Source organism: Gekko japonicus, unplaced genomic scaffold (assembly GCF_001447785.1).
Source record: "Gekko japonicus isolate JY-2015 unplaced genomic scaffold, Gekko_japonicus_V1.1 scaffold35, whole genome shotgun sequence".
In the NCBI taxonomy this organism is placed as follows: domain Eukaryota; kingdom Metazoa; phylum Chordata; class Lepidosauria; order Squamata; family Gekkonidae; genus Gekko; species Gekko japonicus.
The window spans coordinates 2,235,362-2,256,317 of NW_015176453.1; the positions used below are offsets into that span (position 1 = coordinate 2,235,362).

The window sequence follows — 20,956 nt, forward strand, 5'->3', positions numbered from 1 at the left end:
AGGACAACTCAGCAGACCCCCCTCCCCCCACAGTGGTTGCAGCTGCCGCCGAAAGTGGTGGCAGCCATAACTTTTTAAAGAGCCCCTAAGGATAGCTGGGAGAGCCAGTATGACCTCTTGTGAGAGGTGGAATTTGCCCCTATGAGTCCAAGGCCACCACCCTGGGGCTCAGGGAGGCAGGAGAATGTTGTCCCCCTGCGAACATTGCAGCTGCCGCCAAGAACAGCCTCAGCCAGGCAGAGACAGGGGAAGAGATGTTTCCCAGGGTGCACGGCTTCGCGCACCTCTGGGAAGGTCTGGGTTGGCCCTGGAGGCCTAGCGGAGGCTGCTGGAGCAGCCTCGGCCAGGCAGAGACGGGGGGGAGGAAGCTGACTTACCCTCCTGCTTCTTCCTCGTTCTGGAACAGAATGAGGCTGGAAGCAGAGGGTGGCCGGAAGAAGGGGGCAGGGCTTCACCATGTGACCGCCCCGCCCCCGTGCCTCTCTCCTGGAGTGACGTACTGGCCAGCTCCGGCCTGATCTGAGGCCTGAGTTGGATACATTTCATTCTGTATTCTCTAATGGAGTCAATTTAATGTCTGCCTTTCTGCCTTTGTGCAAAGGATTTAAGTTGAGTTATTGGGTGGAGCAATGATATCTCTTTGTAATTTTCAGCTTTGGTTCTGATTACCAGAATTTTGTGGTTGACATACTTTAAATCCTTCAAATCGTCTAAACTAGGGAGATTATAATTTGTCAATATATATTCAAGATATTTTCTTGGCATGTATGTGTGCATGTGCATTTTTATAATTTACAGGATTTAAATAAAAACCTCACTGTGTTTTACTGAGTGTGTTCGAAATAGGCAACTAATCAGGATCAGTCACTGTTCTTCTGCTCAGGAACACCTTTGTGACTTTGGATTTTGCTGAAGAGTTTTTGTGAAATGGATTATGATAAATCAGGGGGTTATTAAAACTTAGGGGAAACCACAGTTCTTATATATGTTTGCTGAATCTTATTAAGACACAAATACTCTCTGCTTATTGCCTTTTAAAGACTTCATCCTGCTATGCTCGTAAGGAAATTTGCTGTTTATCATAGAAACAGAACTGAAAGAGAGAGCCTCCAACACAGGACTTTAACTGTGGAATTCATTAGACTTAAATAATATAGAGAGGCTGAGTCCAATACATTGGTTTATAGAGGCAAAATGATGACAGTATTCCTAAACATCCTACCTTGTAGCCTGTTGATGTTGAATTTGTAGTTGATGCCTGAAGCAATGACCATCTGGTGTCTCCAAGATTTATGTACACCCATAAACTTAAATAAACAGAAGTCTTGTGGTACTTCAAAGATTAACTTGTTTTAGCATAACCTTCCATGGAGCAGAATTTACTTTTTCTGATGCATGTTTTGGGTCCTGGCTTAACCGACATATATACATGTATGTAAAGTTATAAATAGAGTCGTAAATAGCCAAATCAAAGGGCCATGAAATGCAGGAAGGACAGAGCATTATGTAATTATGTAAAATGCAGTTGCAATCAAGAAAAATAATCATAATAGCAATAATATTCAGGTCGACAAGCAGCCGTTCGGAAAATGACTGAGCCAAGCCAGAAGACGTTTACACCGTGCAGTGACAGCGTGTGCAATTAAAAAAAATGAATATATGTTGTCCTCCCTATCCCCTATGAACATTGTTAGTCCCCTGTCTAATGTGTAACTGTACATCGCTTTGAGCCCACTGGGGAAAGTGATTGATAAATTGAAAGTATATTTAAAAAATAATACAGTTTCTTTAGTTTTTGCTAAACTGGTTAACACCTGTCATGTCGGATTTGGGTCCATTTATTCTCTTGCATAGAGACTGACTTCTTTGTCCTGTGTTGGATGCAGAAGACAAGTATTAACACATTGTAGGCTAAATGGATAATAAAAACAAGCCAATGTGGCTGATGTTATTAGGTCCTGTAATAGCATTCCCTGAGTGGACATGGGCACAGAGGTGGCATCTGGGTTTGTTGTGGGGGCCTGGTTCCTGGGTTTGTTTCTCTGTAGGTAATCCATTGCTGTGTAGAAAGCTGTTTTAGATGGGGCAGTGTCTGTAAGCAAGGAAAGGAGAAAGAAGAGTCTTTGTTTACTATGTGTTGTAGATCACTGGTGATTCATAGGCCAGTATCAAGCTGGGAGCTGTAGGTAAAAACAACCAGTGCTGTTCTGTTTGCCTCTTCTGACCTGTCTTCTAGTAGGCTGTTTCTGAGTGCCAGTCTGGCTTTTTCAGTCTGTTTCTTCATTTTGGTGACTTGGTATTATAATCTTAAAGAGGCCTGATGTAAATCTTTCAGGTCAAGTAGCTGGAGCAAATGTGATTGTAACATAGGGCTTGGCTGTAGTCTACTTACATGATATGGTAAGGCGTGTAGCTAGAAACATGTAGACATGTGTGTTAGTGGGCTTCCACTATAATGTGGTACTTATGTGTCCACTGTGTAGTTGTACAGTGGTATCCAGACAATGTGTCCATTGTATGGCGTAATCCAAGTTCGGGTTTATGGTTGGGTGAAAGTTGTTGAAGTTCTGGTGGATTCTTTCAATGGCTTCCTTACTTAAATGTCTTTATTCTTGCAAATGGAAATTGTTTGGAGACTTTTTCGTGAACATTCTACTCTAGAAAATATTTACCTAGACTAGATGTTTGCAAGCCTGCCATAAGTTGCATAACCACACTTACCATTTCAAAAAGCATTTAACATCTAGCTGTTTATGTTTAGTTCACCTCATTCATTGTGTCACTCAGTTGTGCAGATATTTTTTATCATCCATCAATTATTACGTGATTTCAAAAAGCTAGAGCAAAGGTACTAGGCTCATGTGTTTGTTTGTTTGTTTGTTTCTTAATTTGGGTACATGTCTTGGTTGTTAAAAGCTCCTGAATGTCTTATTTCAGCTCAGATATCTGCAGGACTAAGGGTTTTCCCAAGCAATCAAAAATGTGGGCGAATTGCATATATTCATGTGCTACCAACTCACATTGAGATGTGCCTGAGATTCAGTTATTTATTAAAAACTAGGCAGAGCCAACAAGCAAACCTGCAAAGGATAGATCTGCTGCAAGAGAGGAATCATGCTACCGCCTCTGCTCCCATTAACAGTGGAAAGTGCAAAGTGGAAAATAACAGCCTTGCAGTTCAAACGAGATGCTGTGACTTATTTCGTTTAAGGGATTTGTCCTGGGTGGTTTCCTATGTCTTTAATGTGTCTGATTTCAGAAGAAATATGTTCTAGCCTCACTACCTTTGGAAATATGGTAAGGAGTTCTTCGGGTTTTTCTCTGAGCTATTTCAGAGCCCTGGTATCACACCCAGGTGGAACTGTAGCATGCCTTAGTTATGACTGTTTATGGACAATTTTTTCTTTTCCCCTTAGAGGCAGAAAAAAATGTTCCTCTCATCTTTTCAGATCTGCTGAATAGCCCTAGAAAGCATTGGGGCTTATCAGGGGCTGGCTGAAATATTCATATTACATGAGTGTTATGTATTTATTTATTTATTGCCCTCTTGTAAGCCGGCCTGAGCCTGTTTGCGGGGAGGGCGGGGTATAAATACAAAGTGGTATTTATATATATTAGATTTGTATCCCACCCTCCTCACAAGGCTGGCTCAGGGCAGCTCACAGTAAAGAAACTGAATGTTTTCTTAAAAGATTTCTTACAGTGATGAAAAAATTGAATTTCCAAGACCTTCTGGTAGTTTTAGAGAGCCTTTCCTCTTAAAAACTGATACCCGGTGTGAAAAACAGGCTAGATTCCACCTCTCCCTAAGAGAAACCAATGAGAGCTGATGGAATGTTGGGGAGAGAATGGTGGCAGCATGTGAATGGAACAGTGTTTGAGCCCCCAGCCCCAATAACTCTGTGTAAGTGAGGGCCTGTTATTAAAGGGGGCTGGGCTACCCTGTTTGCTAATGTCTCAGTAAGTGAGAGAGAGGACCTGAGGTATGAAATGGTCATGTCTTTCTATATATTTTAAAAGAGACAAGAAGGGTGGTGAATATGGTGTACTGACTTACTTGTAACCCTAAACCAGAGAGAGGGAGGGAGGGAGGTGGGGAGAGAGAGAGAGAGAGAGAGAGAGAGAGAGAGAGATGGTAGTAGAAAGAGTAGAGAAGGAGCTTCACACCCTAAGTATATAAGAGAAGTCATGTTGGATCAAGTCAATAACCCATCTAGTCCAGTACTCTGCATCACACAGTGGCCAAAACCCAGGTGCAATCAGCAGGTCCACCAACAGGGCCAGAACTCCAGAAGTCCCCCAAGCACCAAGAATACAGAGCATCACTATCCCAGGCGTAGTGTTCCATCTATACCTGATGGATCTCTGTGCCATATCCCCTCTGGAAGCTCTCTATGCTTGTAGCTGCCACCACTTCCTGCAGTAGTGAATTCTGTGTGTTAATTACTCTTTGTGTGAAGAAGTACTTTTATCTGTTCTAAGCTTTCTGTGCATTAATTTCATTGAGCGCCCATGAGTTCTTGTAGTGAGAAAGGGAGAGAAGTACTTCTCTTTCTGCCTTCTCTATCCCATGCATAATTTTGTAATACTCTATCATGTCACACCTCAATTGTAATTTCTTCAAGCTAAAGAACCCTAACCTCCTTACGCTTTCTTCATAGAGGTGTTCCAGTCCCTTAATCCCCTGTTACCAGTTTAATTTTTTTATCAGTCTCACTCTCTCTCAGTAAACCTTTTTCTGGTAAACTATAGAATAGTCTAGTGCAGTGGTGGCGAACCTATGGCACGGGCATGCGTGCCATCGCCCCAGCCAGGCCCAGACCATCATTAAAGTGTCGAATTCTCTACCAAATAATTTTAAGTAAATGAAAGCATTTGGGATTGCTTTCCTTACTTTGTTTGGATCATCTTAAATTAATGTATGAGTTGTTTTTTCCAAAAGTAAAATCTCCGTATTCAGGTTAAATTGCCGTGTTGGCACTTTGCGATAAATAAGTGGGTTTTGGGTTGCAGTTTGGGCACTCCGTCTCTAAAAGGTTCACCATCACTGGTCTAGTGCAATCCATCTTCTGGGTAAAGACCTTCTATATCATGCTTTTCATTGGTAAGTAATCTTGAAACCAGTATGTCAAACATACCCTGTTAACCACTATGCATTGCATACTAACCAGATTCCAGTCTATCCCTTCCAGGATTTTGGAGCAATTGCTTTGTATAGTCTTAAATGCTGGCTGGCAGTGACAGCCCTATATATTGATACCAAAAGCATTCCTCCTGGAAAGTCAGCCTGTCTTAGTTCATTCTAAGGTAATTTTTCGCTATAACATGGAGTATCTGGTGCAATTCACATCTCATCCCATCATCCTGTCACTGATTTTCTTTGACCTCTGCTTCCTCATTTTTTCTGAGTGACAGTCAGGATTTGTCTGGGCCATAGCTTCAATATTGCTATCTGTACCACTTTGGCTCCTGAACCCTCATAGCTGTGTTGCTTTCTGAAAATTGGCCATGCCTCTGCACCACCATTATGGGATTCAAAAACATCTATGAAGCTTGTGCCTCCTACAAATAGCTGAGAACACCCACACCTACCTGTGGTTATAAGATGAGGCAAAATACAGAAAAAAGGTATGTGTGTTTATGTCTTTCTGAGACTTTAGCGTAGCTAGGATTGTTCGGCATACAAAAATTTCTGAAACAAAGGACTTAACAAATGATTGGATGCAAAATTTGCCCAAAAGGCCAGAAGGATCTGGTGATGTAGGATGGCAATATGAAAAATTTTCCCAGGTGGGGGAACACTTTGAAACAGTTGCATCCCATGGAATACCCTGGGAAGTTAACATCTGTTTAATCAAAGAGTAGCTTCATATGAAGAAAAAATAATGAAAAGGTAACCAAGACAGAAGTTTTCTTTTTTCCTGATAGTCTGTGCTAATAGGGTCAGGGAAACAATGTCATTTGTGATGTGAGTCTGGTAATGCCTTAGAGACCAACAAGAGTTTCAGGGTATAAACTTTGAGAGCCAAAACTCTTCTGTGTCTCACAGAGTCTGGTCTGGATGTTAGCTGGATGGTTTCTGACAGTCAGGGTCTGCTTGAGACCTTGAAGAGCTGCTGCCTATCTGAGAAACAATACTGACCCTGATGAACCAAGGGTTTGATTCAGTATAAGGCAGCTTCATGTCTATTCATGTGTGTGACGTGTGTCTGGGTTTTATTCTACCACTCTTCTCAAGTATGAGTGTGGGGTGCTACAAGCAGAGGAGCATCTGTTGTTGGGATGGTCCATGCCTTGTACTTATAGAATGCACCACCCTTAGCTGAGCAGAACCCTGGCAGCTGTAATGGCACCAAAGGATGTTTCTATGTCATTCTTAGTTTAGTGGTTATGAGAGGCGGACTCAAATCTGGAGAAGCATGTTTGATTCCCCACTCCTCCACATGAAGCCAGCTGGGTGACCTTGGGTCAGTCACAAGTTCGCTCAGAGCTGTTCTCTCAAGAGCAGTTGTCTCAGAGCACTCTCAGCCCCACCTACCTGTCAGCTATGCTGCCATGGGGGTTGGGATGGTCAGGCAGCATCAGTGTAATTGCTCTTGCATTCCTTTCTGTTCTTTGCGCTGAAACGCTTATCTGTAAAGTCGGGCAGGTGGGAGTTGTGGTGTCTGTCTTTTCCAGGGAGCCGTGGGAGAATGCGAGTTCCCAGCTTCGGCTAGCAACAGTTAGCAAGCTTTATCCCGCGCACGGGAGGGTGCCTAATTGGCCAGCACAGTGGGGGGGTGCATACGAATACCCTATATCTTATTATGTCCAAGGGGCAACTGCCATTCTTAACAGTGACTATGTTAATGCATCTATAGCTCTTCAATAAAAGTATTACCTTTCCTGAAAGCGTGTACTACGTTGTTGGCTGTGGGTTCTGACACTACCTCATAAGCAATGCTCCCTCTAAGCTGTGGAGTCTTGTGAGCAAAAATTCTACTCTGTGAGCTACTGGCATTAAAGTTGCGAGTGAGCAATTTGGCTACTGCATAAATTGGTTTGCTCTGGAGCCATCCTTCCTGAGCTAAGACAAACATGTGTGAGCCGGAGGCTAAAAAACTGTGAGCTAGCTCACATGAACTCAGCTTAGAGGAAACACTGCTCACAAGGTGGCTGTTGTGGGGAGAAGAAGGGAAGATGATTGTAAGCCACTGAGACTCCTTTGGGTAGTGAAAAGCAGGGTATAAAAACCTACTCTTCTTCTTTTTGTAAATGGGCAGGGTTCTCTGATGGGGATGCACTCATTTGTTGTGGGCTGTGCAACTGTTTCCATGGACACCACTTGGTTTTGACCAAGCAAATATATGGTGTGTTGTTTAGACATTGTGCATTGGTAGCTGTGGACTGCTTTTTACATTCTAAGAGTGGTTTTGAATGGATCCCCCTCCCCCAACGTGTAGGAATGCATGAATGTTGTGTAAGAGGGATGCTGAAAATTGTATGCAACTCTTCCCATATGAATGTTGTAAGGTGCCATTTTGCTGCACTGGACCACTGATCTATCTGTAGCATAACACTGTAGCATAACAACTAACTGCAATTTTCAAGCATCATCACCAAAGGTCTCTCCCAGCCCTGTCACTTAAGACTAGTTAAAATGCAGATATCTGGACTTTCTGCATACAGAATATATACCCTTTTATGTAAGGTTTCTCTTAACTGTATCCAGTACTTTTGTGTCATCACTTATTCTTTTGATGATGTACAGAAGTATCTGCACCTTGCATATAATACAATGAAATATATACATGTCTCACATGATGAACTATGCACATATTTACTATACTGAAGTGTTTCTAGTACAGGAAATTTTATCTTGTATGACATTAACTAGTGTATTGGTGGATTTGCGTTTCTGTCTTCTTGGTGGGTTTTTCCCCCCTCCTTCACTGAAAGGTTCTTAACAGTAATATATTCTAAAAGTGACGCATGTATATATTTGACAATTACTTTACCAATGTTAAAATTGCAAGAATGATTGTAATGTACTTGGTGAAAGCTCCACCTAGTGGAAAGCTGCCAAAATACTTTCTGTTGGTTTTACCTGGGATTAGAAGAAATGTTAGTCATTATTATAATATGCAATATTTAGAGCTGATTAGATAATATTTAACAGTTGTGGTTGTAGCCTCTTCCCTGTGCAGGCAATCCATAGGATAAGGGAGTGACTTTTCAATATGCATCTCACTTCGACTTGCCTCCTGTCTGTTGATCCCCTTCTCTGATTGCCCTACATGAAGATCCAGTCCCACCAAAAATATATTTTAAAATAGAAAGTAAATTCCAATGTAGTCTGTATTGAGTTATGATGGATAATGTGGGATTAAGACACTTCTAATATGATTCATAAATTGTTTGCACTGTTTTTGAGTCATTGATTTTAATAGAATTAATCCAGATTTAAGTGACAGAGTGGTAATTTCTCGAATTAGTTGTTGTAGATTTTCCGGGCTGTTTGGCCGTGGTCTTGGCATTGTAGTACCTGATGTTTTGCCAGCAGCTGTGACTGGCATCCTCAGAGGTATAACATAGAAGGATTCTGTGTTATACCTCTGAGGATGCCAGTCACAGCTGCTGGCAAAATCTCAGGTCCTACAATGCCAAGACCACGGCCATACAGCCCGGAAAATCTACAACAACTAATGAACTCCAGCTGTGAAAGCCTTCGACAACATAGTTTCTCGAATGTTTTGTTTTTTTACTACTTGCAGGCACATATTTTTTCTTTGGGAGCGACACTAAAAACAGTGATTGAATATACAATGGAGGTTGAAGTACATTCAGAATTTAGCCAAGATCTACAAATTCTTCTTGAACAAATGCAAGAGGAAAATCCTCAAGAGAGACCAGATATTGAGGTAAAAAAAATAGTTACATATCGTGTTGACTGATTCTGATGTACCAGCATAGGATAGAAATTTTTTTTAACTCGAGTCATCTTTTCTCTACTCTTTTAGTGTTAACTGCCCGATGTCAGGTATGATAACAGCAAATTTAACAATGGTACTTTTCTAAGGTTTGCCCTTGCACTGAAATTGTCAGCTACCATAGCTGATACAGTGAACTCTGCATGGGTAATCTAGATTTGCATGCTATAGAGATGGATCTTCATAGTGCTAGACAGTAGAACAATTAATGTGCTACCATTAGGGTTGCCCCATCTCCTGTTACAACAGGAGACTTTCTGCTGCCAACCTGTGCTCCCCACCACTGATCCTTTGGGCAACAGGAGAAATATTTGTTTTTTAAAAAATTGCCGCTGGCATGACAACATGATGTCACTTCAGGAAAAACCTGGAAGCAATGTCATGTCACTCTAGGGATTGCCAGAAGCTCTATAGCTTTACTGTAGAGCTTCAGGCAATTCCTGAGCAATATGACGTCACTTCTGGTTTCCCCAGGAGGTGATGTCATATTGCATATGATGTTGGTGACCTCCCATGTCCCTGCCCCCCATCTCCCAATAGGTGCCAGTCATTCACTGGCAACCCTAGCTACTATGTTAGAACCTGCACTAACATAGGCTAACCACTTTGGAACAGTGTCTTTCCCTTTGTTGCACTCATATTATGCAAAGGAAACAGAGTTTTTAAATTCAGTAGAATTTCCAGTAAGCTGCAGCTTTGCTTCAGGTCTAAACGAACTGGACTTCCAACTGTTTGCTACACATTATGTCCCTATAGGTAACCATTTATTTATTGTAGATATTAATCCTCTGTTTTTCTCCCCAATGACCATTCAGAGCAGTTTTCAACATCATTCTCTTATCCTCCATTTTATCCTCACAACAGTACTGTGAGGTAGGTTAGGCTGAGAAAATGAGTAGCTCAGGGTCACCCAGTGAACTTCTGTGGCAGCATGGAGATTTGAAACAGGTCTCTAAGATCCTATAGTGACACTCTGACCACTATACCATTCTAATAATTAAGCATGTGGAACGAAGATCAAGAGCATGCTATAGTATGATTTAGCTATAAGCAAGGATGAACTGAAAATGTCCTGTTGCGCGAAAAACTACAAGAGAGGCAGGCTGATGTGTGCTGCCCTTGATTCTTGTAGCTGTTGCCCTTCAGGCAAACCCAGCATGTTCAAAATGCTCCTTTCCTTAGTAACCCAAAGGGAATACTTGGCTTAATGCATATTATGAACATTCCCCAGTCTTCCAAAGATCATTAAACAGGTTTGGACTCTGCTCATTCTCAGAACTAATAAGAATAAAAAATGAGAATTCTTGCCTATTGGCAAACCCTTTCTGTTATCAAATATGCTCATAAGGGCCTTTTTCTAAATGGATTTCCTCTGGCAATGTAACTGCATTAAATTCTTGGAATATTACCAATGTTTCCTAACTTGTACCAGAATAAAATGTTTAAATGACTAAATATGATGTAGAGATTATCACTATTAATACTTGGTCTATGGGGCAAAATTAACATGATGAAAAGTAACATTTTGCTCTGAATTGTCTACATTCTTTTGGGCAGGGGGTCTTCCTGTTTCCATTGGTCAATACGAACAAGGCTAATACTATTAAAAAATTCTCCTTAGTTTGAAGGCCAAATGCTAGCCAGATTTGCTTTACCCAGATTCCATTATACTATATAAATTTTAACATGGTGTCACTACTGCTGCCCTGACTGGGATGGCTTAGGCTAGCCGAATCTCATCAGATCTTGGAAGCGGTTCCTGGTTGGTCCTTGGATGGGAGACCACCAAGCAGGCCTGTAGCTACAGTGGGGCACTTTGGGGCCCGGCCCTCGACTTCCTGCCAAGACCCCACAACTTCCTTTCGGCCCAGCTGCCTGACTCTCTGGCAAGATGTGACAGCGGGCGCCGCGAACTCCCCCTGCGCTGCCGCTGCTTCTCCTTTCCTCCCCCCTGCACCGCACCTTTTTCTGGGCCGGCCCCTGATCAAGAGGCAGCCTCAGCCATGCTCCCCACCCATGCCTCCATAACTCAGATTGATTCAGAGGTTGCTGGGGCTCTGGCTTAGCTGCCAGGGAGGCAGGCAGGGGAGGCAGAGGGCAGCTGGAGCAGAGGCAGGCAATGGCAGTGTTAATTAAATTACCTGTAATTGAATTAGTGAGTGCCCAAGTGCTCCCTGAGGAATTAAAATGCCCCCCTAACAAAAATTTCTGGCTATGGGCCTGCCACCAAGGAAGTCCAGGGTTGCCACACAGAGGCAGGCAATGGCAAACTGTGTGGCAATGCCTGCCTCTGTGTGGCTCTTAAGGGGTATGCAACTTAATGGCACTTTCCACTTCCACCATCACTGCCTTAGGTCAACCTATGTCCGATTTCTGAGTGCCTGCCTCTGTTTGGCTCTTAAGGGGTCACTATAAGTTGTATGCAACTTAATGGCACTTTCCACTTTCACCATCACTGCTGCCACCCACCTTAGGTCAACCTATGTCCGATTTCTGAGTCCTGACCCACCAGTTGAATACCTGTGTGTGAGACCATGGAAATACCTTTCATAAAAACATATATTCAGAGATGAATTGGATTGTTCCAAATGTGCTGGAGGCATCTACAGCATTTCATTGCTTTGGAGGAGGCTACCCAGGTTTTTGGGGGCAGTTATTACCTGTGATCCAGAAGGCCATGTTGTAACTGAGCAGTTGGATACAACACAGAAAGGGATTTAGGGAACTAGCTCTATGCAGTACAGTGAAACAAAGTAAAAGTGTTTTAGCCATCACTGTCTATGTTGGTGGCTGTTGCTGCCGCCACTGGGATAATTATTAATAGAAAATGTGACTTAACTGACCCATCTCATTGGATCAAATATTATGGGACTGCTCATAATAAAAGATTATACAATAAAGATTAAATGATAAATTTTAGGAGCACAAATCTGCAAACACTTGGTTTGATCTTGTTCTTATTTTAGTGACCTGGAAATTGTCATGTAGGAATAAGGCTACATTGGTTGCTAGGAGATTGGATGTTCCCCTTATTGTGAGCATGTATAAAGTATTTTAAAACACTGCATTTCAAATTGATTCCTAATTCTCTGGAAATGTAAGGGTCAGGAGAAGTTATGGCATCTTAGAGTTCCTTAATTGCTTGCTTCACAGATGCAAAACACTAGATGTTTCCTAGGGCGTAGTAATCTCTCCCGTCGTTGGACTCATGCCATCTATGATAGTGAGATAATTACTAAATGCTTTACTGTACAATTGTCATTATAGACTGTCATATCATTGTGTAAAGAGAAAATGAAGTATTCTTCCTCAAGCGATGCTTGTCAATGCCTCTCTGCTATTGGAAGAAGAGTGCTTTCAATTGAATCTTGTGACACCTTTCAAGGTACCCCTTATGTTCTTTAGATATTTTAGAAATCAAGAACCACTTTTATAGTCTGCCGGAGTAACTCTCTAGTTCCTTTTTTCACCATATTAAGTTAAAAAAATTATGCCAAAAACCTATTTTTTCCTTCAGCTTTTAAATTTAATTTTCCTTTTAATAGTTCCCATTTTTAGATATTTGTATTAGGGCCCCATCCAATGAACTGCTGAGCTGACAACTGTTGAGAATAAAGCATAGCTACTGCATAAGTGCAGTGCTGAAATCTGTGGTACTGTGTTGGTTTTGTGAGTTCGGTTTATCGGGCCAGTATGTAAATGAATGGAGCTACTCTGCTGGCAATAGCTATGTAGCCAGATGCTACCTGGCACAGAGTTGTTCATCATCAAATAAGGAATCTCCCAAAGGGGAGGCTACAGCATAATAGATGCATTCCAACCATTTAAAGTTACTTATTATTTCGACCTCACCACTTTGTATTTGGTAGGCGTCTCTTTTATAAGCGGTAATGCAATGTCAAGGCATCGTAGAACTCTCATGTAACATCAGTGAAAGCTTTTTGTGCTTTGTGTGTGGTGGGAACAGTGAGAAAATGGACTGACAATTTTTTAAATGAGAATGTCTTATTTTTTTCCCCATCCAGACAGTTGTGATAACTTACAGAAGGGGAAAGTTTATGAATGGATTTCACCCTGTGAACAGTGCTCTATTAAAAATAACTGCAAGCAAGAAAATTTTTCTCTGCAAGTGGAAGACCTGAAAACTGTTGGTAGTGGAAACTTTTCTTGCGTGTACACTGTGAATGACAGAAAAGATGATATAGGAGAAATTCAAATCAACACAGTGAGTGAAAGATTCTACTGTCAACGTGTTTCAGCTCAGCTTACAAAATACAGTGAGGGGGAAAACATAAAACATAACAACAAGTACGTGAATTCTCTGGCCACAAAACTGCAACCAAGTGACTTGGAGAGAGATGTACTCGCAAAGAACAGCATGAGAAAAATAAAAACATTTCCAAAGCTAACATCTGAATTTGAAACAGACCCAAGTATTTTCTTCCCTTCTGTAACACACAGTGGGCCGCTAATGAAGAAACATCCATTAAAACCCAAGTTGTTCTCTGTAATCACTAATAATGAGCATACTGCTTTAGAGGGAAAATTAAGTCTGTGTGATACCAATAATCAGCTAGGACTAAAAGCAGAATATTTTGAGGAGTCGAATATTAATGAAGAGGAATCTTCTTTTCATCAACTGTACATGCCAGTCTGTGTTGGCAAAGACACAGACCTTTTTACATACAGTCCTGCAGTTTCTCAAAGTTCAGATAACAGCAGCATGGTAAATAGACCAGACAACTTGGCTATAGGCCCCCAAGTGCTGGCATGGGAATACTGTGCTGAAACTTCTCCATGGGCAAGTGAACTCAGTTTTCTACGTATTAACAGACCAACTACAGCATTAACAGCGACCAGTGTGAATGGATGTGGATCAGGCATCTTAAATTATCCAGAACACAATTGCACTGAGATGAAAGACTGCTATATTGAAGATGAACGAGATGGAGGCAGGGAGACAGAAAAGAAAAGCAATGAGCAGGTAGTAGACACAAACCTTGAACTGAAAAATTGTCCTGATTTGTATGACATGGAAGGAACTTAGTTATGGGTTAGGGGAAGTGGGTTACTTTCCAAGTTTTGTGTGTGACTTAAACTGAAACAGCCTGCTAAAATGAATACCAAGAATTAGCTGATTTTTCTTAATTACCAAAAGGTTTTAGTAGCAAGGGTCATTGGTGAGCAAGGTGCATGGTTAACTGCAATGTATGACAGTAATGTAGAATAAAACCGCTGTTCAGACAGAATAAATCACAGGTAATAGGCTGCAGGCAGAACTGAAGTCACTTATTTACCATTAGTTTTCCAGGAACTTGTGTCCTGGGTTGGCTTGTTTGTACCTATAACTAAGGTGATGTCATTCTGAATGGCATGTCGTACAAAGTGCCTTATTATGCCCTTGCTCCACGCTAATGTAAATGTCTAAACAGATTTATGAGAGAAGTGCCCTGACAATAGTGAATGATTCCATGTCAATGACTTGGTTTATGATAAGAGCTGCCATATGGAAGAATTCTAAAGCATCTTACTGATGTAATTCAGTCCTTGTAAAATGGAAGCTATAAATATACTGCTCATATGTCCTCTACCTTCCATGTAGAGGGCTCAAACAGTTTCGTCAGTGCAGGGCAAAGTGAGAATTTTGAATCTTTTCCCCCACTATACCATTCCCCTGGTTTAAATTACCCCTGGGATACTATAGAGTAATGGTAGACAAAACAGGCATATATCTCGGAAGCTAAGCAGGGCCAACTCTGGCAAGTACTTGGACGGGTGACCTCCAGGGGCGGGATGCAGAGACAGGCAATAGCAAGCCATCTCTCTGAAACATCCAAGCCCCACTAGGGGTTGCTAGAAGTCAACCATGACTTCCATGCTTATTCACACACACAGTACTCACCAAAAAGAAAAAAATAAACTTCCCTATGGGTCTAGCAGCACCTGAGGGCACTGGCAAAGTAAATCAGGGAAGGTGTGCAGTGGTCTCTGCAATGCATAATTCTTGCATCTTGAATGGCAGGAGTTATCTGACTGATCTCTACCAAAGGCCTTACTATTAGGCCAGTGTTTCTTCATGGATTTTCTTGTAGTTAATTGTTCCCTCTAAGATGAGTTAGTGTGAGCTAGCTCACAGTTTTTTAGCCTCCGGCTCACACATTTTTGTCTCAGCTCAGGAAGAGGATGGCTCCAGAGCAAACTAATGTATACAGTAGCCAAATAGCTTGCTCACAACTTTAATGCTAGTAGCTCACAAAGTAGAATTTTTGCTCACAAGACTCCACAGCTTAGAGGGAACATTGCATATAATAGTTTCAGTTGATATATATGTATGCCATATAACTGTCTCAATGAAGAACATCAGAAAAGGCAAAGCAATGATGGAGTAAACTGTCACAAGCACTAGTACCAGAGGTCATTTCGGGGGGGAACGCAGTTCCCCCGGGTGAGGTGCAGGGGGCGGGGCACATGACGAAGCCCCGCCCCCTGCTTCTGGTCGCCCCGCTTCCAGCCCTCATTCAGCCAGGAGGAGGCAGGAGAAGAGGGAGGATAAGTTGCTTCCTCCCCGCCTCTCCCTACCCCTGCCTGCCTGGGGCCAGGGAGGGCCTTGGCGGGGCTTCCTCGCACTCCCGCTGGCCTTGCAGGTCCACCGCCGGGCCCCGGATGTCAGGGGGTGTGGCATATGCTAATGAGTTATGCTAATGAGTTCCCCTAGCTCTTTTTCTACGAAATGACCCCTGACTAGTACCATTACTTTAACTGAAGGTTCATTGTAATCCATGCCCATTTATCCAGGTTTATCAAGACTTTTGATGACACAAACTGCACGGCTTTAAGACTTTGGTGCCACTAATGTTTCAAACTCTTTACTGAATCAAACTAAAAAAAATTTATAATGGCATACTAATGCCAGTAATTAAAAATCTATAAAACCCTTTGGCAAAAATTGTATTGTTATTTCTGTCACCTAGTTCAAATGGATCTAAACCTTTAATGGGGCTTTCAGTGTGCCTCCAAATTACCATGAGAATAGAGGCTCCGCATTCTCTTCATTGTAGTGGATGGTTTTGTCTGTGCAATGCTGGTGGCATTATACCTTTCATGGCAGTGCAGAGAAATGTTGGAAGCTGTGTTTGTTTAGAGTACGATGTGATCACTCAAGTCCAGGCTGTTATTTTGGATGCTCTATTTTGTACCAGAAGACAATGCTTACCTGGCACTACCCCCCCCCACCCTTCTGTATTAATGCCATAATCTTGCTTCCTTAATCCTTTGTGCTTTGCTTCACATTTGCATTGCAAAACCCATTCACCTATTCGCTTCAAAGCTGTATTTTTAATTACTTTGTCAGTTTAAGTGAACCAGAATCCTTTTTCTCTAATGTAATTTCATTGTAGTCTTGGGCTGTGTTCATACACACTAAATAATTCACTTTCATTGCACTTTCCAACTGGATTTTACAGTGTAAACTGGCAAAATCCAATTGGAAAGTGCATTGAAAGTGGATTTTGTGTGTGTGTGTGTGGCCGCAGCCTTGGTGTCTCATCTCTTTCTGTGCAATTGCTATGGCTTTTGTAATCACAACTTCAGCCCTCAATCTATCACTCTGCCATCACGTAGACCTTTACACTGTGACTGAAATGAAAAACCAAGTCAGATAATGAATTTATAATAGGAAAAAAATGCCGTTTTCAGATGGTGTAACAGTCATCTTGGCCCCTGAATGATGCTTGTTAGGAAATTGATTCAGATTTTGTAGAAGGCTATTTGAACAGTGTTTCCCATTAATTCCCAAAAAGAACGATTAAGAAATGAGTATCTTTGTCGTCTGGGGAATGTCAGTATTAACAAATACATTCAGTGTACAGGATACATTTTTCATTAGTATGGGTATTGTAGTAGTAGTACCATTTGGATACTTGTCACTTGGATAAACATATAAATTGGACTACAAATTCCTGAACAGGAGAATTCTGTAATTTGCAGTATAAGATTTCTATATTCTCATGCTCAGCTCCTTCTTTCCTGGAGCAAATACTTAATATATATATTGGTTTACTTGATAGACTGCTCAAGTGTTAGTCCTTTAAACATTTTACCTATTTGAAATCTCTCCATCTGTGGTAGTTTTCACATTACTGACTTCAAATCCAGTAAATGCTGTTCTGGCTTTCAAGTATTCCCAGCAAGAGGCTTTTGGAACATCTCAGAGGTACTTCAGGACTGAGTCTTAAAAGCTGAATGGCACAGACAGAAACAACAACAGTTATGGGTTTTGTGATGTCCCTTGAGAGCTTCATGGTCATTTAAGGGAGGATTCTGGGTTTTAAGTTCTGTTTTGTGTTGTTATTGAAACCATGGCATGTCAATCTATGTGTAGGAGTGCCTATTATTGCAGACCATTGGTCCCTATGTAGCATAATATTGCTTATTTTGGACATGTGGGCTCTGTAGTATCAGGTAGAGGACTTATCACTAGCTCCAGGGGTCTTTTTGTAGAAAAAGAGCTGCCGGAGCTCATTAGCATAACTCATTAGCATATGCCACACCCCCTGACATCACCGGAAGTGTATCATAAGGCCACACCCCCTGACATCACCGGAAGTGTGTCAGCTATGGAAGCCTGGCAGGTGACCTTTGGACTATCACAGTCTCTCAGCCTTACCTTGCCTCACAAGATGATGATGATTATTTAATTTATAGACCAGAAGAACATAAGAGAAGCCAATGTTGGATCAGGCCAATGGCCCATCCAGTCCAACATTCTGTCACACAGTGGCCAAAAACACCAGGTGCCCTCAGGAGGTCCACCAGCAGGGCCAAAACTCCAGGAACCCTCCCACTCTTGCCCCCCAAGCACCAAAAATGCAGAGCATCACTGCGCCAGACATAAGAACATAAGAGAAGCCATGTTGGATCAGGCCAGTGGCCCATCCAGTCCAACACTCTGTGTCACACATCAGCCAAAAATACCAGCTGCCCCCAGGAGGTCCGACAGTGGGGCTATAATACCAGAAACCCTCCCACTGTCTGTCAGACGGAGGGGGGATTTTTCCCCACGGAGCGCCTTTGCGCTCCACTGGGGAGCTTGGGGATGTGCTGGCCCGAGACGGGGGGGGCGTGGCTGGCCAGAGACGGGGGGGAGAGTTTTCCCCACGGAGCGCCTTTGCGCTTCGCCGGGGAGTTTGGGGATGGGCCGTCCAGGCCAAGCAAGGCCTCCGCCGGGGAGCTTGGGGATGGGACCTTACCTCCCTGCTGCTTGCTCCTTGGTCCGACTGATGGCTGCTGGGAGCAGGGGGCGGGCTTATGTCCCCACCCCCTGGGCTTCTGACAGGCGGAGCGCCGTACCAGCGAGCTCCAGCAGGAACCGACCCCTGACTAGCTCTCTTCCTAGATGCTAGGGACTCGTACACAGGGGTCATTTCCTGCAGGAGCGCACAGGAGTGGCACTCCGGCAGTAAAGAGCACGGGGGGCGGGCATGGGCAACAAGCCCCACCCCCTGCTCCCAGCAGCCCTCAGTCAGAGCAAGAAGCAGCCAGGTAAGTTGCAGAACCCCCCCCCCCGGGGGCCCGGTCCATGACAGTCCAGTGACACCTTTAAGACCAAGGTTTATTCAGGCAGAAGCTCTCCCTTCTCTTCGCTGCACGTTCCCCTCTCTCCCAATAGCTAGCAATCCAAAACAGTCCAGTGGAGTCTGAGCGGTGGGTTTTGCCTTCTGACACACTTCCGGTGAGGTCAGGGGGTGTGGCATATGCAAATGAGTTATGCTAATGAGTTATGCTAATGAGCGCCTGCACCTCTTTTTCTACGAAATGACCACTGCTCGTACATGCAAACAAATTCTCCTGTCCGGGACCGTTCTCTCCTGTATCTTCTCTTACCTGATGATTCAAAATTGATTGTGTTCTCAGTGCCTTTGATTTCACACATGTACATGGAAAGAATATCTGAAAATAGCAGCATTTTAGCAGATGATTAATCTCCAAATAAAATTATGTTTACTATGTTTTTAGAAAAGCAAAAAACAAGTAGGCATTCAAGAAGAGCTGCAATTATTATTTCCTTGTCTGAAAACTAAAGCATTGGTTTGGACTGTATGCAACCAAGAGTAAAAAGATGCCTGGATTTTTTTTAGGTCAGAAGTATTTGAACCTGTCTCAGGATTACAAAGATGCATAGAATGAAGGATGACTATTTCTGGTGGAAAGATTTCTATCAGTTCTATGCCACAAAGTCAATTTGCAACAATTACGCATGGCAAATTTCTTTAGAGTGATAAAGAGCAGAAAAATTACTGTTGTATGAAATTGATGTATTTGTTCATGCCCAATGCTATGAACTCTTTGAAACCATGCTACTAAATGAGCAGTCTCGTAACATTATATTTACGGAAAATATTTATATACTGCCTTTTGACTAAAGCCCCTGAGGCAGCTTACGAGTGAGATAAAATCTTCCCTTCAGAGTCCATTGACATCCAGCTCTTCTGCAGAAGGAGAGTGAGGGAGAACAAGGTTGACGGGTCAACTGGCCACTTTCTTTCCCCCCTTCTGTGAACAGCAGGGTGCCCCCACTGTTTGGAGGAGCTTTGACATAATGCGCTTCCAAGGATTTCTCTTCTGAGAAGACGTCATTTGATCTGGTTCAAAGGAGGAGGTGTGGGGTGGCTGAGGATGAAGTATCCATATGAACATCTGGGTAGGGGTTGGACTTAAGATCCACATTTCTTTCTACCCTTTAGTCCTTTAACATGTTTTTTTACACTATGGTTCAGCTGGAATGGCTGAAAAGGGGGTCTCCTAGTATGATTGCCCTTGTGTCATCACTTCTGTGCTGATGTGATGATGAGAGGAAAGGGTGGGGTGGGTACGGCAACAGCTGCACCCAGGACAGAATGTGCAGACCTGTCTGCTGCTTGCTCCCTTGCAGTTCACTGCCACTCCAGAGGTGCTTTTCCTGCCCCTTGATGTAGGGTTTGGGTGACAGGAGAGGGAGGAAGAGACAGCAAGGCCCTTATATGTGGTTTCCTCCGTTTGTATTTGTAAGCTGCCTTGAATTTTTTAAAAACAGAAAGGTGTAATATTAGTGTAATCAATATAACAGCAATCAAATCTGTAAACTCACAATGATCAACCAAGCAGATGTGTGCTGACAGCAGGGATTTCTGCTAGCCAAATGGGACTTCCCTCGTCCCTTCTCCCACTGCAGCACAAAATGATCCCTGAAATGTTTATCCTGAGGGACAGGGGACCTCCAGAAACAGTATGCTGTGCATCGAAGGTCTGCAGCAAGAGGGACGAATCGGAGAAAATTCCCTTCCTTTGCATTGGAGGAAATTCTCCACAGGATCCGAGCCATGGTATCAGACAATAATAGAACTTGAGAACCTGCTAACCACTAGTAATGTTCTGTACATTTCTTCAATAATAGGTTTCCCACAAAATACTAATCTTTTCATATCATTGTTGCTTGGAGAGCTTTAAGTGACAATGAAGACTTTAAAGGAAGATGCACAAAGCACAACTGCCAAGATAGATCATGTTTTAGTGCTGGCAACTTGGGGATGAGAGATACAGATGAAGAGACAGTGATGTGTTACGAAGAAGATACCTGGGGTTTGATTCAGGGCAACAAAAAACCCTACTCTCCACTTGTGTTAGCATTACAAGGATAATATGAATTTTAGAAGCTTAGGGCCTGTTTCTATATATGCTGCAATATTGGAGGTATTGACAATTGATATGCTTGCTAATTGCTTGACTATCTCTACCGTTAATGTGCAAGTGATGACCAGGTATCTTTCACTAGTTTCCCAAGATGCTATAACAAAGGATCTTCAATGGAACCAGCAGTATATTATATTTTAACAGAGCTGCAAGTGATATTGTCTTTATATAGTACTATAACTCATAGATGGTTATAAATAGTGTATCTAGTCAAGAGGCAGAAGTACTGAATAAGTAATCTCTTTCTTTCAGTGTTTTTA

General features: G+C 42.5%; 1 protein-coding gene across 1 annotated transcript in view; it reads left to right on the forward strand.

Moving 5' to 3' along the window:
- Positions 1-20,956, forward strand: part of KNDC1 (kinase non-catalytic C-lobe domain (KIND) containing 1) — a 120,745-nt gene that overhangs the window by 34,545 nt on the left and 65,244 nt on the right. The window contains exons 4-6 of the mRNA XM_015426889.1: positions 8,754-8,900; positions 12,237-12,354; positions 12,995-13,953. Coding sequence (XP_015282375.1) covers positions 8,754-8,900; positions 12,237-12,354; positions 12,995-13,953 — 1,224 coding nt within the window. The remainder of the gene's footprint in view (positions 1-8,753; positions 8,901-12,236; positions 12,355-12,994; positions 13,954-20,956) is intronic.